The sequence below is a fragment of the Scylla paramamosain genome, chromosome 41, assembly GCF_035594125.1.
Source record: "Scylla paramamosain isolate STU-SP2022 chromosome 41, ASM3559412v1, whole genome shotgun sequence".
Lineage (NCBI taxonomy): Eukaryota > Metazoa > Arthropoda > Malacostraca > Decapoda > Portunidae > Scylla > Scylla paramamosain.
Window position 1 is genome coordinate 9,736,967 of NC_087191.1, and position 12,500 is coordinate 9,749,466.

Genomic DNA, 12,500 nt, shown 5'->3' on the forward strand with positions numbered 1-12,500 from the left:
AGACAAGGAGAGAAAGAAAGGAAGGAATTTACGAAGGAAGTGAGGAAGAAAGAACGAAATAAAGAAAAGAAAGGTTATGAATTATGGAAGAATGAAGGAGGATAAACCGGAATGAGTGATATATTTAAAAAAAAATTAAGGAAAGAAGGAAGGAAACGAAGAATAATGAAAGAAGTTATGAAAGGAAGGAAGGGAATAGACAAAGAAGATAATATAGGAAGTACAGGAAGGAAGTGAATGAACAGGGAAAAATACAAAAGAAGAAAAGAATAAAGGAAAATAAGATGAAAAGAAACATTAAAGAAATAAACGGATTAGTAACGAAAGAATGCACAGACAGAGAGAGAGAGAGAGAGAGAGAGAGAGAGAGAGAGAGAGAGAGAGAGAGAGAGAGAGAGAGAGAGAGAGAGAGAGAGAGAGTTTATGGCTGGAAGATCAACCGACGAAGGTTAAAATAGGAGGAGGAGGAGGAGGAGGAGGAGGAGGAGGAGGAGGAGGAGGAGGAGGAGGAGGAGGAGGAGGAGGAGGAGGACAGAAAAATGTGGCAAGTGAATAAGTGAGAAAATTTTACAACCTATAAATGTGTTAAGAGAAAAATGATCGGCCATTCTTCCTTCCTTCCTCCTCCTCCTCCTCTTCTTCTTCTCCTTCTTCTCCTTCTTTTTCCTCCTCCTCCTCCTCCTCCTCCTCGATCTCATTCACTACCAAAAAAAGTACTTTTGTGATGCCATTGAAGGTAAAAACAAATTAGTCTTCCTTTGTGTTCCTTAAATGGTGTTCCTTTAAGCCTCAGTAATTCCTTTAACGATGTATTTCAGGATTTTTGTGTCCTTTGCTTTTTTTCTTTTTATTTTCTTTTTCTTTTTTTGGGGTAAAGATTCTTAGATATACATGTTTCGAAAATGGATTGGTTCATTGTGAGAGAGAGAGAGAGAGAGAGAGAGAGAGAGAGAGAGAGAGAGAGAGAGAGAGAGAGAGAGAGAGAGAGAGAGAGAGAGAGAGAGAGAGAGATTATAAAGAAATCCTAATTGAGTCTAAATTTTATTTTTTTTTTCGATTTTCTTATTTTCTATCTTACTTTTTTTTCTATCAGTGAGTTACAAGTAATAAGGATCGAACTTTCTCTCTCTCTCTCTCTCTCTCTCTCTCTCTCTCTCTCTCTCTCGGCCCGAGGAGAAACTGAGGGTGACGTGATGAGAGAGAGAGAGAGAGAGAGAGAGAGAGAGAGAGAGAGAGAGAGAGAGAGAGAGAGAGAGAGAGAGAGCGTGTGTGTGTGTCTTGATATGTAAATTGGTAGCTTACTGAGTCATCTACTACTACTACTACTACTACTACTACTACTACTACTACTACTACTACTACTACTACTACTACTACTATTACTATTACTTTTAATCCTCCATATATCACCACTTCTCTTCTTGCTACTTTTTTTTTTTTTTTTACTACTACTACATTAAAATAATACCTCCACCCCATGTTTATTGATGTGTCTTCTTGCTACTACTACTACTACTACTACTACTACTACTACTACTACTACTACTACTACTACTACTACTACTACTGATAATAATTAAAGAGGATAAAAAAGGGAAGAATTTCAACCTAAGGGCACGACTGAATAAGGTAGTTTTTTCAGAGGTAATTGACGAGAGAGAGAGAGAGAGAGAGAGAGAGAGAGAGAGAGAGAGAGAGAGAGAGAGAGAGAGAGAGAGAGAGAGAGAACCTTGAGATGGGTGAATGGTGAGGTGAGGGAGAGGGTTAGAGATGGAGGGAAGGGAGCGAGGAAGGGAGGAGATGGAGGGGGAGGGGGAGGAGGGGAGGGTAAGAGCCACTTGATCTGTGAAGCACATCAGTCGTGTCTGCTCACCATCACCACCACCATCACCACCACCACGACCACCACCATCACCTCCACCACCACTACTGCTACTACTACTACTACTACTACTACTAACATTACCACTACCACTTCCTTTAACACTAGAACAGCAACAACAAAAACAACAACAACAACAAGAACAACGAAAATTATTATAACTTTCTTTTCTTGGTAATGTTTCTTCGTCTCCTACTACTACTACTACTACTACTACTACTACTACTACTACTACTACTACTACTACTACTACTACTACTACTTCATTAGTTCTTCTTTTTCTTCTCCTCCTCCTCCTCCTTCTATCACTACTACTATTACCACTACCGCTGCCTGTAAACCTCTCACCGAATATTCATTACACACACACACACACACACACACACACACACACACACACACACACACACACACACACACACACACACACGGCGCAGTGTAAACAGTGGGTTACAGTGTGTTGCCTCGCGCTGACTGAGAACTGAAACACTGAAACCTAACCATGGTAAATGGAACACTCTGAACCTTGGAACTTGAAAAAAATGAAAGAAAGAAAGGGAAATATGTGAGGTAATGAAAAAAAAAATGTTAACTGGAGAATACAAAAAAAAAAAAATAGAAGATAAATGTTGAATTGAATCGGGAAAAGAATAAATGAAGTGGATCACATAAAAAAATAAAATAAACGTATGTTGAATTCAATAAGAAAAAAAATAAATGAATTAAGTGAACACACACACAAAAAAATGTTGAATTGAAAAAAATAAAGTTGAATCGAAAAAAATAAAATAAAATAACTGAACACAAAAAAAAAAAAAATAAGACACTAGATAAAAATATATATAAAAATAATGAAGTTTTTAACGGGAAAATAAAAAAGAAATATAAAAAATAATACTTTCCAATACTAAAAAATAAATAAATAGATAAATAATAGATAAAAATACACCATATTTAAAAAAAAATTCTACATCACCACTTTCTTTAAAAAAACGTAACTAGTCACTAGCAAAAAAAAAATATTGTAATTATCGTAAAGTAATTAACGTTGAGACCAATTAGCCGCTTAATTAATTCAATAAATATTTGGTGATAAAAAAAAAAAATGTAGGAGAAAAGATGGAAGGAGGAGGAGGAGGAGGAGGAGGAGGAGGAGGAGGAGGAGGAGGAGGAGGAGGAGGAAGACGCGTGGATTCAGCCTGTGTGGTCTATGTCCGTCTTCCTCCTCCTCCTCCTCCTCCTCCTCCTCCTCCTCCTCCTCCTCCTCCTCCTCCTTCCTCTTATTCCATTACCTCCTTGCACGATGCGTTTATTGCTCTCTCTCTCTCTCTCTCTCTCTCTCTCTCTCTCTCTCTCTCTCTCTCTCTCTCTCTCTCTCTCTCTCTCTCTCTCTCTCTCTCTCTCTCTCAACGCCATGTTTATCTAGAAAAAATATAAACATTGTGTGTTGGCGTTGTTTTTCTTTTTATTTAGGTTTATTAATTCAATTACCACTTCTCTCTCTCTCTCTCTCTCTCTCTCTCTCTCTCTCTCTCTCTCTCTCTCTCTCTCGGGGGAAACAAAAGATACTGTTGTTATACACGCGAGAGGTTGCATCTGTTCTCTCTCTCTCTCTCTCTCTCTCTCTCTCTCTCTCTCTCTCTCTCTCTCTCTCTCTCTCTCTCTCTCTCTCTCTCTCTCTCGCTCTCTCTTACACGCAAAATAATAAACACAAGATATTGCTGCCCTCTGTCTGATGCCCTCATGCCCGGATGTGTGTGTGTGTGTGTGTGTGTGTGTGTGTGTGTGTGTGTGTGTGTGTGTGTGTGTGTGTGTGTGTGTCAGCACGAGCTAGTTCAACTTAAGATGGCGCGGGCGACGGATTAATTTATTTAACAGACACTGCTGGTGAGAGAGAGAGAGAGAGAGAGAGAGAGAGAGAGAGAGAGAGAGAGAGAGAGAGAGAGAGAGAGAGAGAGAGAGAGAATTTATCCTATATAATTACCATGAAGACAATTAAAGAGGGAGAACATTGGAGGAGGAGGAGTAGGAGGAGGAGGAGGAGGAGGAGGAGGAGGAGGAGGAGGAGGAGGAGGAGGAGGAGAGCGACCCTTACAAAAACAAGCTCAAAAGGTCTTGGAACTCCCTGTTTACCCTTTAGGAGAGAGAGAGAGAGAGAGAGAGAGAGAGAGAGAGAGAGAGAGAGAGAGAGAGAGAGAGAGAGAGAGAGAGAGAGAGAGAGAGAGAGAGAGAAAGGGGAAAAAGCAGCCAGACTAGGTAACCACACACACACACACACACACACACACACACACACACACACACACACACACACACACACACACACACACACACACACACACACACTGTCGTCTTATAGTGACAGAAGTAAAGGGTTAAGGAAAAGGGAGATGACATGAACAGGAGGAGGAGGAGGAGGAGGAGGAGGAGGAGGAGGAGGAGGAGGAGGAGGAGGAGGAGGAGGAGGAGGAGGAGGAGGTATGAGTTGAATGAAGGATTTTAGGATAAGGGAAGGATTACGAAGAAGGCAGACGGCGAGAGAGGGAGAGGGAGAGGGAGAGAGAGAGAGAGAGGGAGAGGACAAGAAGGGGTGAAGGGGGGTGGGAATGTGACATGGGGGGAGAGTACAAGTCTGGGTGATTAGGGAGGGGATGATAAAAACAGGCAACAGAGAGAGAGAGAGAGAGAGAGAGAGAGAGAGAGAGAGAGAGAGAGAGAGAGAGAGAGAGAGAGAGAGAGAGAGAAAGCCAACCAGTCAGCCAGCCATCCAGCCAGTGTCCTAACCTAACCTCACCTTACCTATCCCATCCCAGTCTTGCATATCACAATTCTTCCTCAACACCAATATTTTGCAAACCATCACTCGAGACGGGGTTAGTGCAAGGCGTGAGGGTCGAGGGTGACTTGGAGGACACTTCACCTGCTCCTCCAGCCACGCCTTCAAGTACTAACTGTGCAAGGGCGTCTCGAAAACAAGCAATTGATCTGTCTCTCTTTGTCTCTCGTTAAATATTGTCGTGTCTGTCAGTCTCTCTGTTTCTCTTTCTCTCTCTTGTATTTTGTTCTGTTTGTAGTTTTGTCTCTTCTCCTCCTCCTCCTCCTCCTCCTCTTGCTTCTGTCTCTCCATCTCCGTTCTCGGTAACCCCTGTCTAGTTTCTCTCTCTCTCTCTCTCTCTCTCTCTCTCTCTCTCTCTCTCTCTCTCTCTCTCTCTCTCTCTCTCTCTCGTGTATTTTATGTGTTAAGTAAAAGGATTTTTACATTATTCTCTTTTCTTTTTTGTCTTGTTCTCTTCATTTTCGATTTATTTTTTGACATTCACATTTTTTCACCTCCTCCTCCTCCTCCTCCTCCTCCTCCTTCTTCCTTTTTTTTTATTTAGCTTTCTTCTGTTCATATTATTCCTATATTTTTCCCTCACTCCTTACTTTTATTCTTTCTTTCTTCTCCTCCTTCTATCTCCTTCATTCTTTCTTCTTCGTTTTATCTTTATCCTTCATATTTTATTCATACTTCTTCCCTCTATCATTCCACTCCCACATTCCTCCTTCATCTCCCCCCTCTCTTCCCTCCCCCTTCCTCTACTTCCTTCACTCTTTCAACGCTTCATCTTTCCTTCTCCTTCACTCCTTCATCTTTCCTCCTCCTCCTTCATCCATTCATCTCTTCCTTCACCTCTCCTTCAGTCCATCTTCGCTCCTTCATGTTTCTCCTCCCTTCTCCTCCTCCGTTCTTTCAAACTTTCGTTTTTTCTCTTCCTTCTCCTTCATTCCTTCATCTCCTCCCCCTCCTCCTCCTCCTCCTCCTTCACTACTTCATCTTCTACTCCTCCATCTGCTCCTCCTTCACTACCACCACCACTACTACTACCTCCTCCTCCTCCTCCTCCTCCTCCTCCTCTTCCTCCCTTATATAAACATCCCCAGAGGCGCTCCATACCTCCATTGTCGCCCTGCCGGACACACACACACACACACACACACACATATAAGGACGTGCTGACCTCGCCACTCCAAGTCGGGCGTCAAGGACCACCTTCTGAGGACCACTTGCCCGCCAGAGCGACTTGGAGGAGGAGGAGGAGGAGGAGGAGGAGGAGGAGGAGGAGGAGGAGGAGGAGGAGGAGGAGGAGGAGGAGGAGGTGTCGAGTCTGTCTGACAAGCCTTCTTGTTTCTTTAATATATGGCCCTTCTGCTTGTTGTTGTTGTTGTTGTTGTTGTTGTTGTTGTTGTTGTTGTTGTTGTTGTTCTTCTTCTTCTTCTTTTTCTTGTTCTGTTGTCTTCTAGTCCTATTCTTATTTTTGTTATTGTTCTTCTTCCTTCTTCTACCATTTACTTTTCCTCTTAATTTTCGTGTTCTTATTCTCCCTTCTTCTTCTGCTTCTCTTCTTTTCATATCTTTGTGTTCTACTTCTTGTTCCTCTTCATAATTATCATCTTTTCTTGTTCTTGTTCCTCTCTTCCTTCATCTTCTTTTACTACTTCTTCTCTTCTTTTTCATGCCTTTATCACTGTTCTTCATAATCGTCTTTTTTTTCCTTCCATCTGCTCTTCTTCTTCTTCTTCTTTTTCTTCTTCTTTCTCGTCCTCCTCTTCGTATTCTTGTTATTGTTCTTTTCCACTTTTATCTTCTTGTTTTATCTTTTCCATGGGTTTGGTTTTCTTGTTTATCACTATCATTCTTTCTCCTTCTCCTCCTCTTTTTCTTCTCCTCAATTCCTCGTTTATATGTGTTCAGGTTTTCCTTCTTTTCATCCCTATCATCATTTTCTCTTGCTCCTCCTTCTCTATCTTTACCTAACAGTTCTTCTCCTTTTATTCACCATTATTATCTTTACTCTTTTCGCCTCCTCCTCCTCCTCCTCCTCCTCCTCCTCCTCCTCTTCTTCGTCCAGTCTCTTTCCCTCCGGCTGTGACATAATCGTTTTTTTGCGTGTAATATTGTGTGTGTGTGTGTGTGTGTGTGTGTGTGTGTGTGTGTGTGTGTGTGTGTGTGTGTGTGTGTGTGTGTGTGTGTGTGTGTGTGTGTGTGTGTGTTTAATAATGTTCCTCTCCTATTTTCCTTTTTATTTCAGCCGGCGGGAAGAAAAATGGTACAAAATAAGCGTTCCTTTTAAATTACGGATGATGTTAGAGATAATATACGTATAAAAAGCCACCTCTCTCTCTCTCTCTCTCTCTCTCTCTCTCTCTCTCTCTCTCTCTCTCTCTCTCTCTCTCTCTCTCTCTCTCTCTCTCTGCATCCTTCCGTTATTATTCACTTGTGTTTCTTTTCATCTTACTTTCTCATATATTCCGTCTCTTTTCTTGCTTTTTCTTAATTATCAATCCCTCAGTTATTCTATTTTTTTTCTTTCTTTTTATATATGTATATATATATATATATATATATATATATATATATATATATATATATATATATATATATATATATATATATATATATATATATATATATATATATATATATATATATTTTTTTTTTTTTTTTTTTTTGCCTCCAGCTCTCAGAAATTATAAACACGTAAATACAGCAAGACCATGTTTTTATGTTACATTGGAAGATATATTGATGACCATGCTTGTGTTAACTAAAATTACACACACACCCAAAAAAAAAAAAAAAAAAAAAAGGAAAAAAAAAACACCCAAGCAAACAAAAACAACAAAAAACACAGCCAAACAAGCACAAACAAACTCACCCTCCATGGGATCATAGATGGCACCTTCTTTTATCGCCCTTAAGTCGTACTCGAACCCTGCCACCTGTTTCTTGAGACCATCCGCCCCTTGCTCGGCCTCCACGTACAGCGCCGCCTCTCCCTTGTAACTCGTAAAGCAGCGCACGAGATCACGAGGCCTTCCATCATCAGCGGCAAAGAGAGGCAGTAGAGAACGGTGGCCCTCGAGGTACACCCTGGCGCCCTCAAATTTCTCTGCGCCCTTGATGCACGCCCTGAAGTCCTTGCCTTTAGTGGGGGAACTGAGGATGACCCGGAGTCCCGCCCTTGGGTACTGCCACTCCACACGCCCCGAGGAGCAGCTGAGGTACACGGGTTGTATGCCACGCCCGTCTTGTTTCAGTCCGCTGTGTGGGGGAGAGGGTAGAGGTGTGGTTAGGTTAGGTTGGGTTAGGTTAGGTTAGGTTAGGTTAGGTTAGGTTAGGTTGGGTTACGTTAGGTTAGGTTGGGTTAGGTTAGGTTAGGTTAGGTTAGGTTAGGTTAGGTTGGGTTACGTTAGGTTAGGTTGGGTTAGGTTAGGTTAGGTTAGGTTAGGGTTAGGTTAGGTTAGGTTAGGTTAGGTTAGTGTAGGTTAGGTTAGGTTAGGTTAGGGTAGGTTAGGTTAGGTTAGGTTGGGTTAGGTTAGGTTAGGTTGGGTTGGGTTAGGTTAGGTTAGGTTAGGTTAGGTTAGGTTAGGTTGGTGTAGGTTAGGTTAGTGTAGGTTAGGTTAGGTTAGGTTGGGTTAGGTTAGGTTAGGTTGGGTTAGGTTAGGTTAGGTTGGGTTAGGTTAGGTTAGGTTAGGTTAGGTTAGGGTAAGTTAGGTTAGGTTAGGTTAGGTTAGTGTAGGTTAGGTTAGGTTAGTGTAGGTTAGGTTAGGTTAGGTTAGGTTAGGTTAGGTTAGGGAAGGTTAGGTTAGGTTAGGTTAGGTTAGGTTAGGTTGGGTTAGGTTAGGTTAGGTTAGGTTAGGTTAGTGTAGGTTAGGTTAGGTTAGGTTAGGTTAGCTTAGGTTAGGTTAGGTTAGGTTAGGTTAGGTTAGGTTAGGTTTGGTTAGCTTAGTGTAGTTGTTATTGTTAGGTTTGGTTTGTGTGAGTGTTGTTGTTTTGGTTGATCTAAGTAATTTGTTGACTTACATACACTGGTGGTAATAAAACTAGTTATGGTGGTGGTGCTAGTAGTAGTAGTAGTAGTAGTAGTAGAGGTAGTAATATTATAAAACTTAAGTGTCTAAGTTATAACAGAAGTATGACCACAACCCATAGTAGTAAAAGTTGTAGACGAAACATAGTAGTAGTAGTAGTAGTAGTAGTAATGGTGGTGGTGGAGGTGGTAATAGCAGTAAAAAAGGCACAAAAAACATCTTAGTAACATAATACAGAAGCAGGGACCAAAAAAGTAAACAAAAAAAGTTAAAAAGCAGGAAGGAAAGTAAAAAAAAAAAAAAAAAAAAAAGGAAAACGTCAGTTTCCTCACGAGCTGGTAAAATAATCAAATACATTTTTCCACACCCTGTAGATAAGCTGATGATGCTGCTCATGATGATGATAATGATAATGATGATAATAATAATGATAATAATAATAATAATAATAATAATAATAATAATAATAATAATAATAATAATAATAATAATAATAATAATAATAAATAACCCTATCATCATTATTATTAGTTACTTAGTTAATTACTTGCATTTACATAAGCTAATTTTTTTCTTAGAGAGAGAGAGAGAGAGAGAGAGAGAGAGAGAGAGAGAGAGAGAGAGAGAGAGAGAGAGAGAGAGAGAGAGAGAGAGAGAGAGAGAGAGCATAAGGGAAGCTTTAGGAATCCTTTACCCCTCTTCTCCTCCTCCTCCTCCTCCTCCCAGTGATGAGTTAAGCATGACACAAATACCTCAAGAATTTCAAACATCTTATGGTTAAGGGAGAGAGGGAGAGGGAGAGTGAGGGAATGAAGGATATATGGGTAGAGGGAGGGAAGAAGGGAGGGAAAAGGGAGAGACGTGAAGGATATACAACGAAGGAAAGGGGGAGTTTGTACTTGAGAGAGAGAGAGAGAGAGAGAGAGAGAGAGAGAGAGAGAGAGAGAGAGAGAGAGAGAGAGAGAGAGAGAGAGGGTAATTAGTAAGGTGTTCACAGGTGTGCTTAGACAACAAATCATTATCATTAGTGTACCTGTCTCGTCCCTTACCTCTCTCTCTCTCTCTCTCTCTCTCTCTCTCTCTCTCTCTCTCTCTCTCTCTCTCTCTCCAACACGTGTTCTTTCAAGCACAAGTAACTGTTGGCGTGTGTGTTCATTAGTGCTCTCTCTCTCTCTCTCTCTCTCTCTCTCTCTCTCTCTCTCTCTCTCTCTCTCTCTCTCTCTCTTTTTCAAACCCGTTATTCTCATCTTCATCTGTCTCCTTCATCATCATCATCTCTCTCTCTCTCTCTCTCTCTCTCTCTCTCTCTCTCTCTCTCTCTCTCTCTCTCTCTCTCTCTCTCTCTCGAACCATTAGTGGACAGAACGACCTTATCTTCTCTGCACACAATACTAACTCTAATGATTCTTTTATATTCTCCCTCTCTCTCCCTTCCTCACTCTGTATCTCTTCCTCTCCCTCCCTCTCTCACTCGCTCTTTCTCTCCCTCTCGCTCTAACTTTCTCTCCCTAATGTTCCCAACTATTACTACAACTCTCTCTCTCTCTCTCTCTCTCTCTCTCTCTCTCTCTCTCTCTCTCTCTCTCTCTCTCTCTCTCTCTCTCTGTAACCCTTCCTTCCTCCTTCTCCTCCTCCTCCTCCTCCTCCTCCTCCCTTCCTTCTTCCTTCCTCACTCACTCTTCCCTGTCATCTACCTCTCCTTCACCCTTCTTTCTTCTCCCTCTCTCCTCCGCTCTCTCCTCTCCCTGACCTTTCAATAATTAGCTGAAAGGTCTCATCCTCTCCCTCACTGTTTATCATCTCAGGAGCTTAGGAAGAGAGGAAAGACACGCGAGGGAGAGGGAGAGAGGGAGGGAGAGAGGGAGAGAGGGAGGGAAGGATAAACCAAGAATTTGTGTGGTTTTCTGAAGGTGCCTTGTGTGTGTGTGTGTGTGTGTGTGTGTGTGTGTGTGTGTGTGTGTGTGTGTGTGTGTGTGTGTTAGGAGTAGTAGTAGTAATTGTATGTATGTATGTATGTATGTATGTATGTATGTATAAGCGGTAAATGACATGTATATTTGTCACTACTACTACTACTATTAATAATAATAATAATAATAATAATAATAATAATAATAATAATTAATAATAATATGTACGTTTTTATTTCAGTAGACACGGAAAGGAAAGAAGTAAGGAAAGGAAGAAAGAAGGAAGAAAGGAAGACCAAGAAATGATAAGCAGTAAGTACAATATAAAAAAATCCCTGAGTCCATTTTAATATCAGATCTGAAAAAAAAGTAAACCAAAAAAATATAAAAAAAGAATAAATTTAAATTGAGCTGTTATCATTATTATTGAATTGTTTTCTCTGCCGTGTCTTTATTTATTCTACCGTTTCTTATGTCTTTATTTACTCATTTACTTTTTATTTTCTTGTTCTTTGCATATACTTTTTTTCTATTTACTTAATTTTCATATATATTTTCATTACATTTTCTCTTATTTCTCTTATAATTCCTGTCATTTATTGTTGTGTTTGCGCGGCGCTCTTTTCATTGCATTATTTTCTTTCTTCCTACCTTTATTATTTTTTCCTTTGCACGTTTTAATTAGTTTTGCCTTTTGGGAAATAATAAATTAAAAACTTAAGTAAATATTATTAGAGGTTTGAACGCTGGAGGAGGAGGAGGAGGAGGAGGAGGAGGAGGAGGAGGAGGAGGAGGAGGAGGAGGAGGAGGAGGAGGAGGAGAAGGAGGAGGAGGAGGAGGAGGAGGAGGAGGAGAAGGAGATTAAATAACAAGACGAGGAAAACATTAGATTACTTAAGCAACGTTGAGGGTCATGAAACTAGAGAGAGAGAGAGAGAGAGAGAGAGAGAGAGAGAGAGAGAGAGAGAGAGAGAGAGAGAGAGAGAGAGAGAGAGAGAGAGAGAGAGTTCAAGGTTAGAAGTGCATGGCTAGTTAGTCTTTTATTTTCATCTCTAGAACACAAAGGAAGAGGAGGAGGAGGAGGAGGAGGAGGAGGAGGAGGAGGAGGAGGAGGAGGAGGAGGAGGAGGAGGAGGAGGAGGAGTGAGCAAGAACAATAAAGATAGAAGATATAAACGACGATAATAAAAGATGATGATGATAATGAGGAGGAGGAAGAAAGATGGTAAGGAAGATAAGAAGAAGAAGAAGAAGAAGAAGAAGAAGAAGAAGAAGAAGAAGAAGAAGAAGAAGAAGAAGGAGAACAAAAGGAAACATACTAAATTAGAAGATGAGGGAGGTGAAGAACAGAGAGAGAGAGAGAGAGAGAGAGAGAGAGAGAGAGAGAGAGAGAGAGAGAGAGAGAGAGAGAGAGAGAGAGGGTGCTGAGGGTCGCGCATGCTGAGGTCTGAAGAAAACGGGAGATGTGATGCTGAACCTGAAAGAAAACGGAGAGTGTGGTGCTTACTTGGGATGATGATAATGCTGCCAGCTGATAATGAGAGAGAGAGAGAGAGAGAGAGAGAGAGAGAGAGAGAGAGAGAGAGAGAGAGAGAGAGAGAGATAGAAAAGAGAAATAAAATGAAAGAAAGAGTTATTTAATTATGTTGTTCTTTATTTTCTTCTTTTCTTTCTTTTTTGTTTTGTTTTCTTCATCTTTGCTTTTTCTATTGAATTATTGTGGTTTGTTTTATTTCTACACTTTTATTTGTATTTATCTCTTTCTGTAAGTGAGAAAAACATAAAGAATTGAAAGAAGAGAAGAGAACAAGAAGAGATGATGAAGAGGAGACAGAGGAGGATAAGGAGACGAAT

At 40.7% G+C, this 12,500-nt stretch overlaps 1 protein-coding gene and 1 long non-coding RNA gene across 4 annotated transcripts in view; one reads left to right on the top strand and one right to left on the bottom strand.

The window, feature by feature from the left end:
* Positions 1 to 12,500, top strand: part of LOC135092948 (uncharacterized) — an 88,113-nt gene that overhangs the window by 52,902 nt on the left and 22,711 nt on the right. For all 3 annotated transcript variants that reach the window (XR_010263144.1, XR_010263142.1, XR_010263143.1), the window contains one exon: positions 10,889 to 10,959. This is a non-coding gene — a long non-coding RNA (uncharacterized LOC135092948). The remainder of the gene's footprint in view (positions 1 to 10,888; positions 10,960 to 12,500) is intronic.
* Positions 1 to 12,500, bottom strand: part of LOC135092947 (meteorin-like protein) — a 64,405-nt gene that overhangs the window by 23,897 nt on the left and 28,008 nt on the right. Inside the window, exon 2 of the mRNA XM_063991769.1 lies at positions 7,582 to 7,967. Within this exon, the coding sequence (XP_063847839.1) occupies positions 7,582 to 7,967 (386 nt within the window). The remainder of the gene's footprint in view (positions 1 to 7,581; positions 7,968 to 12,500) is intronic.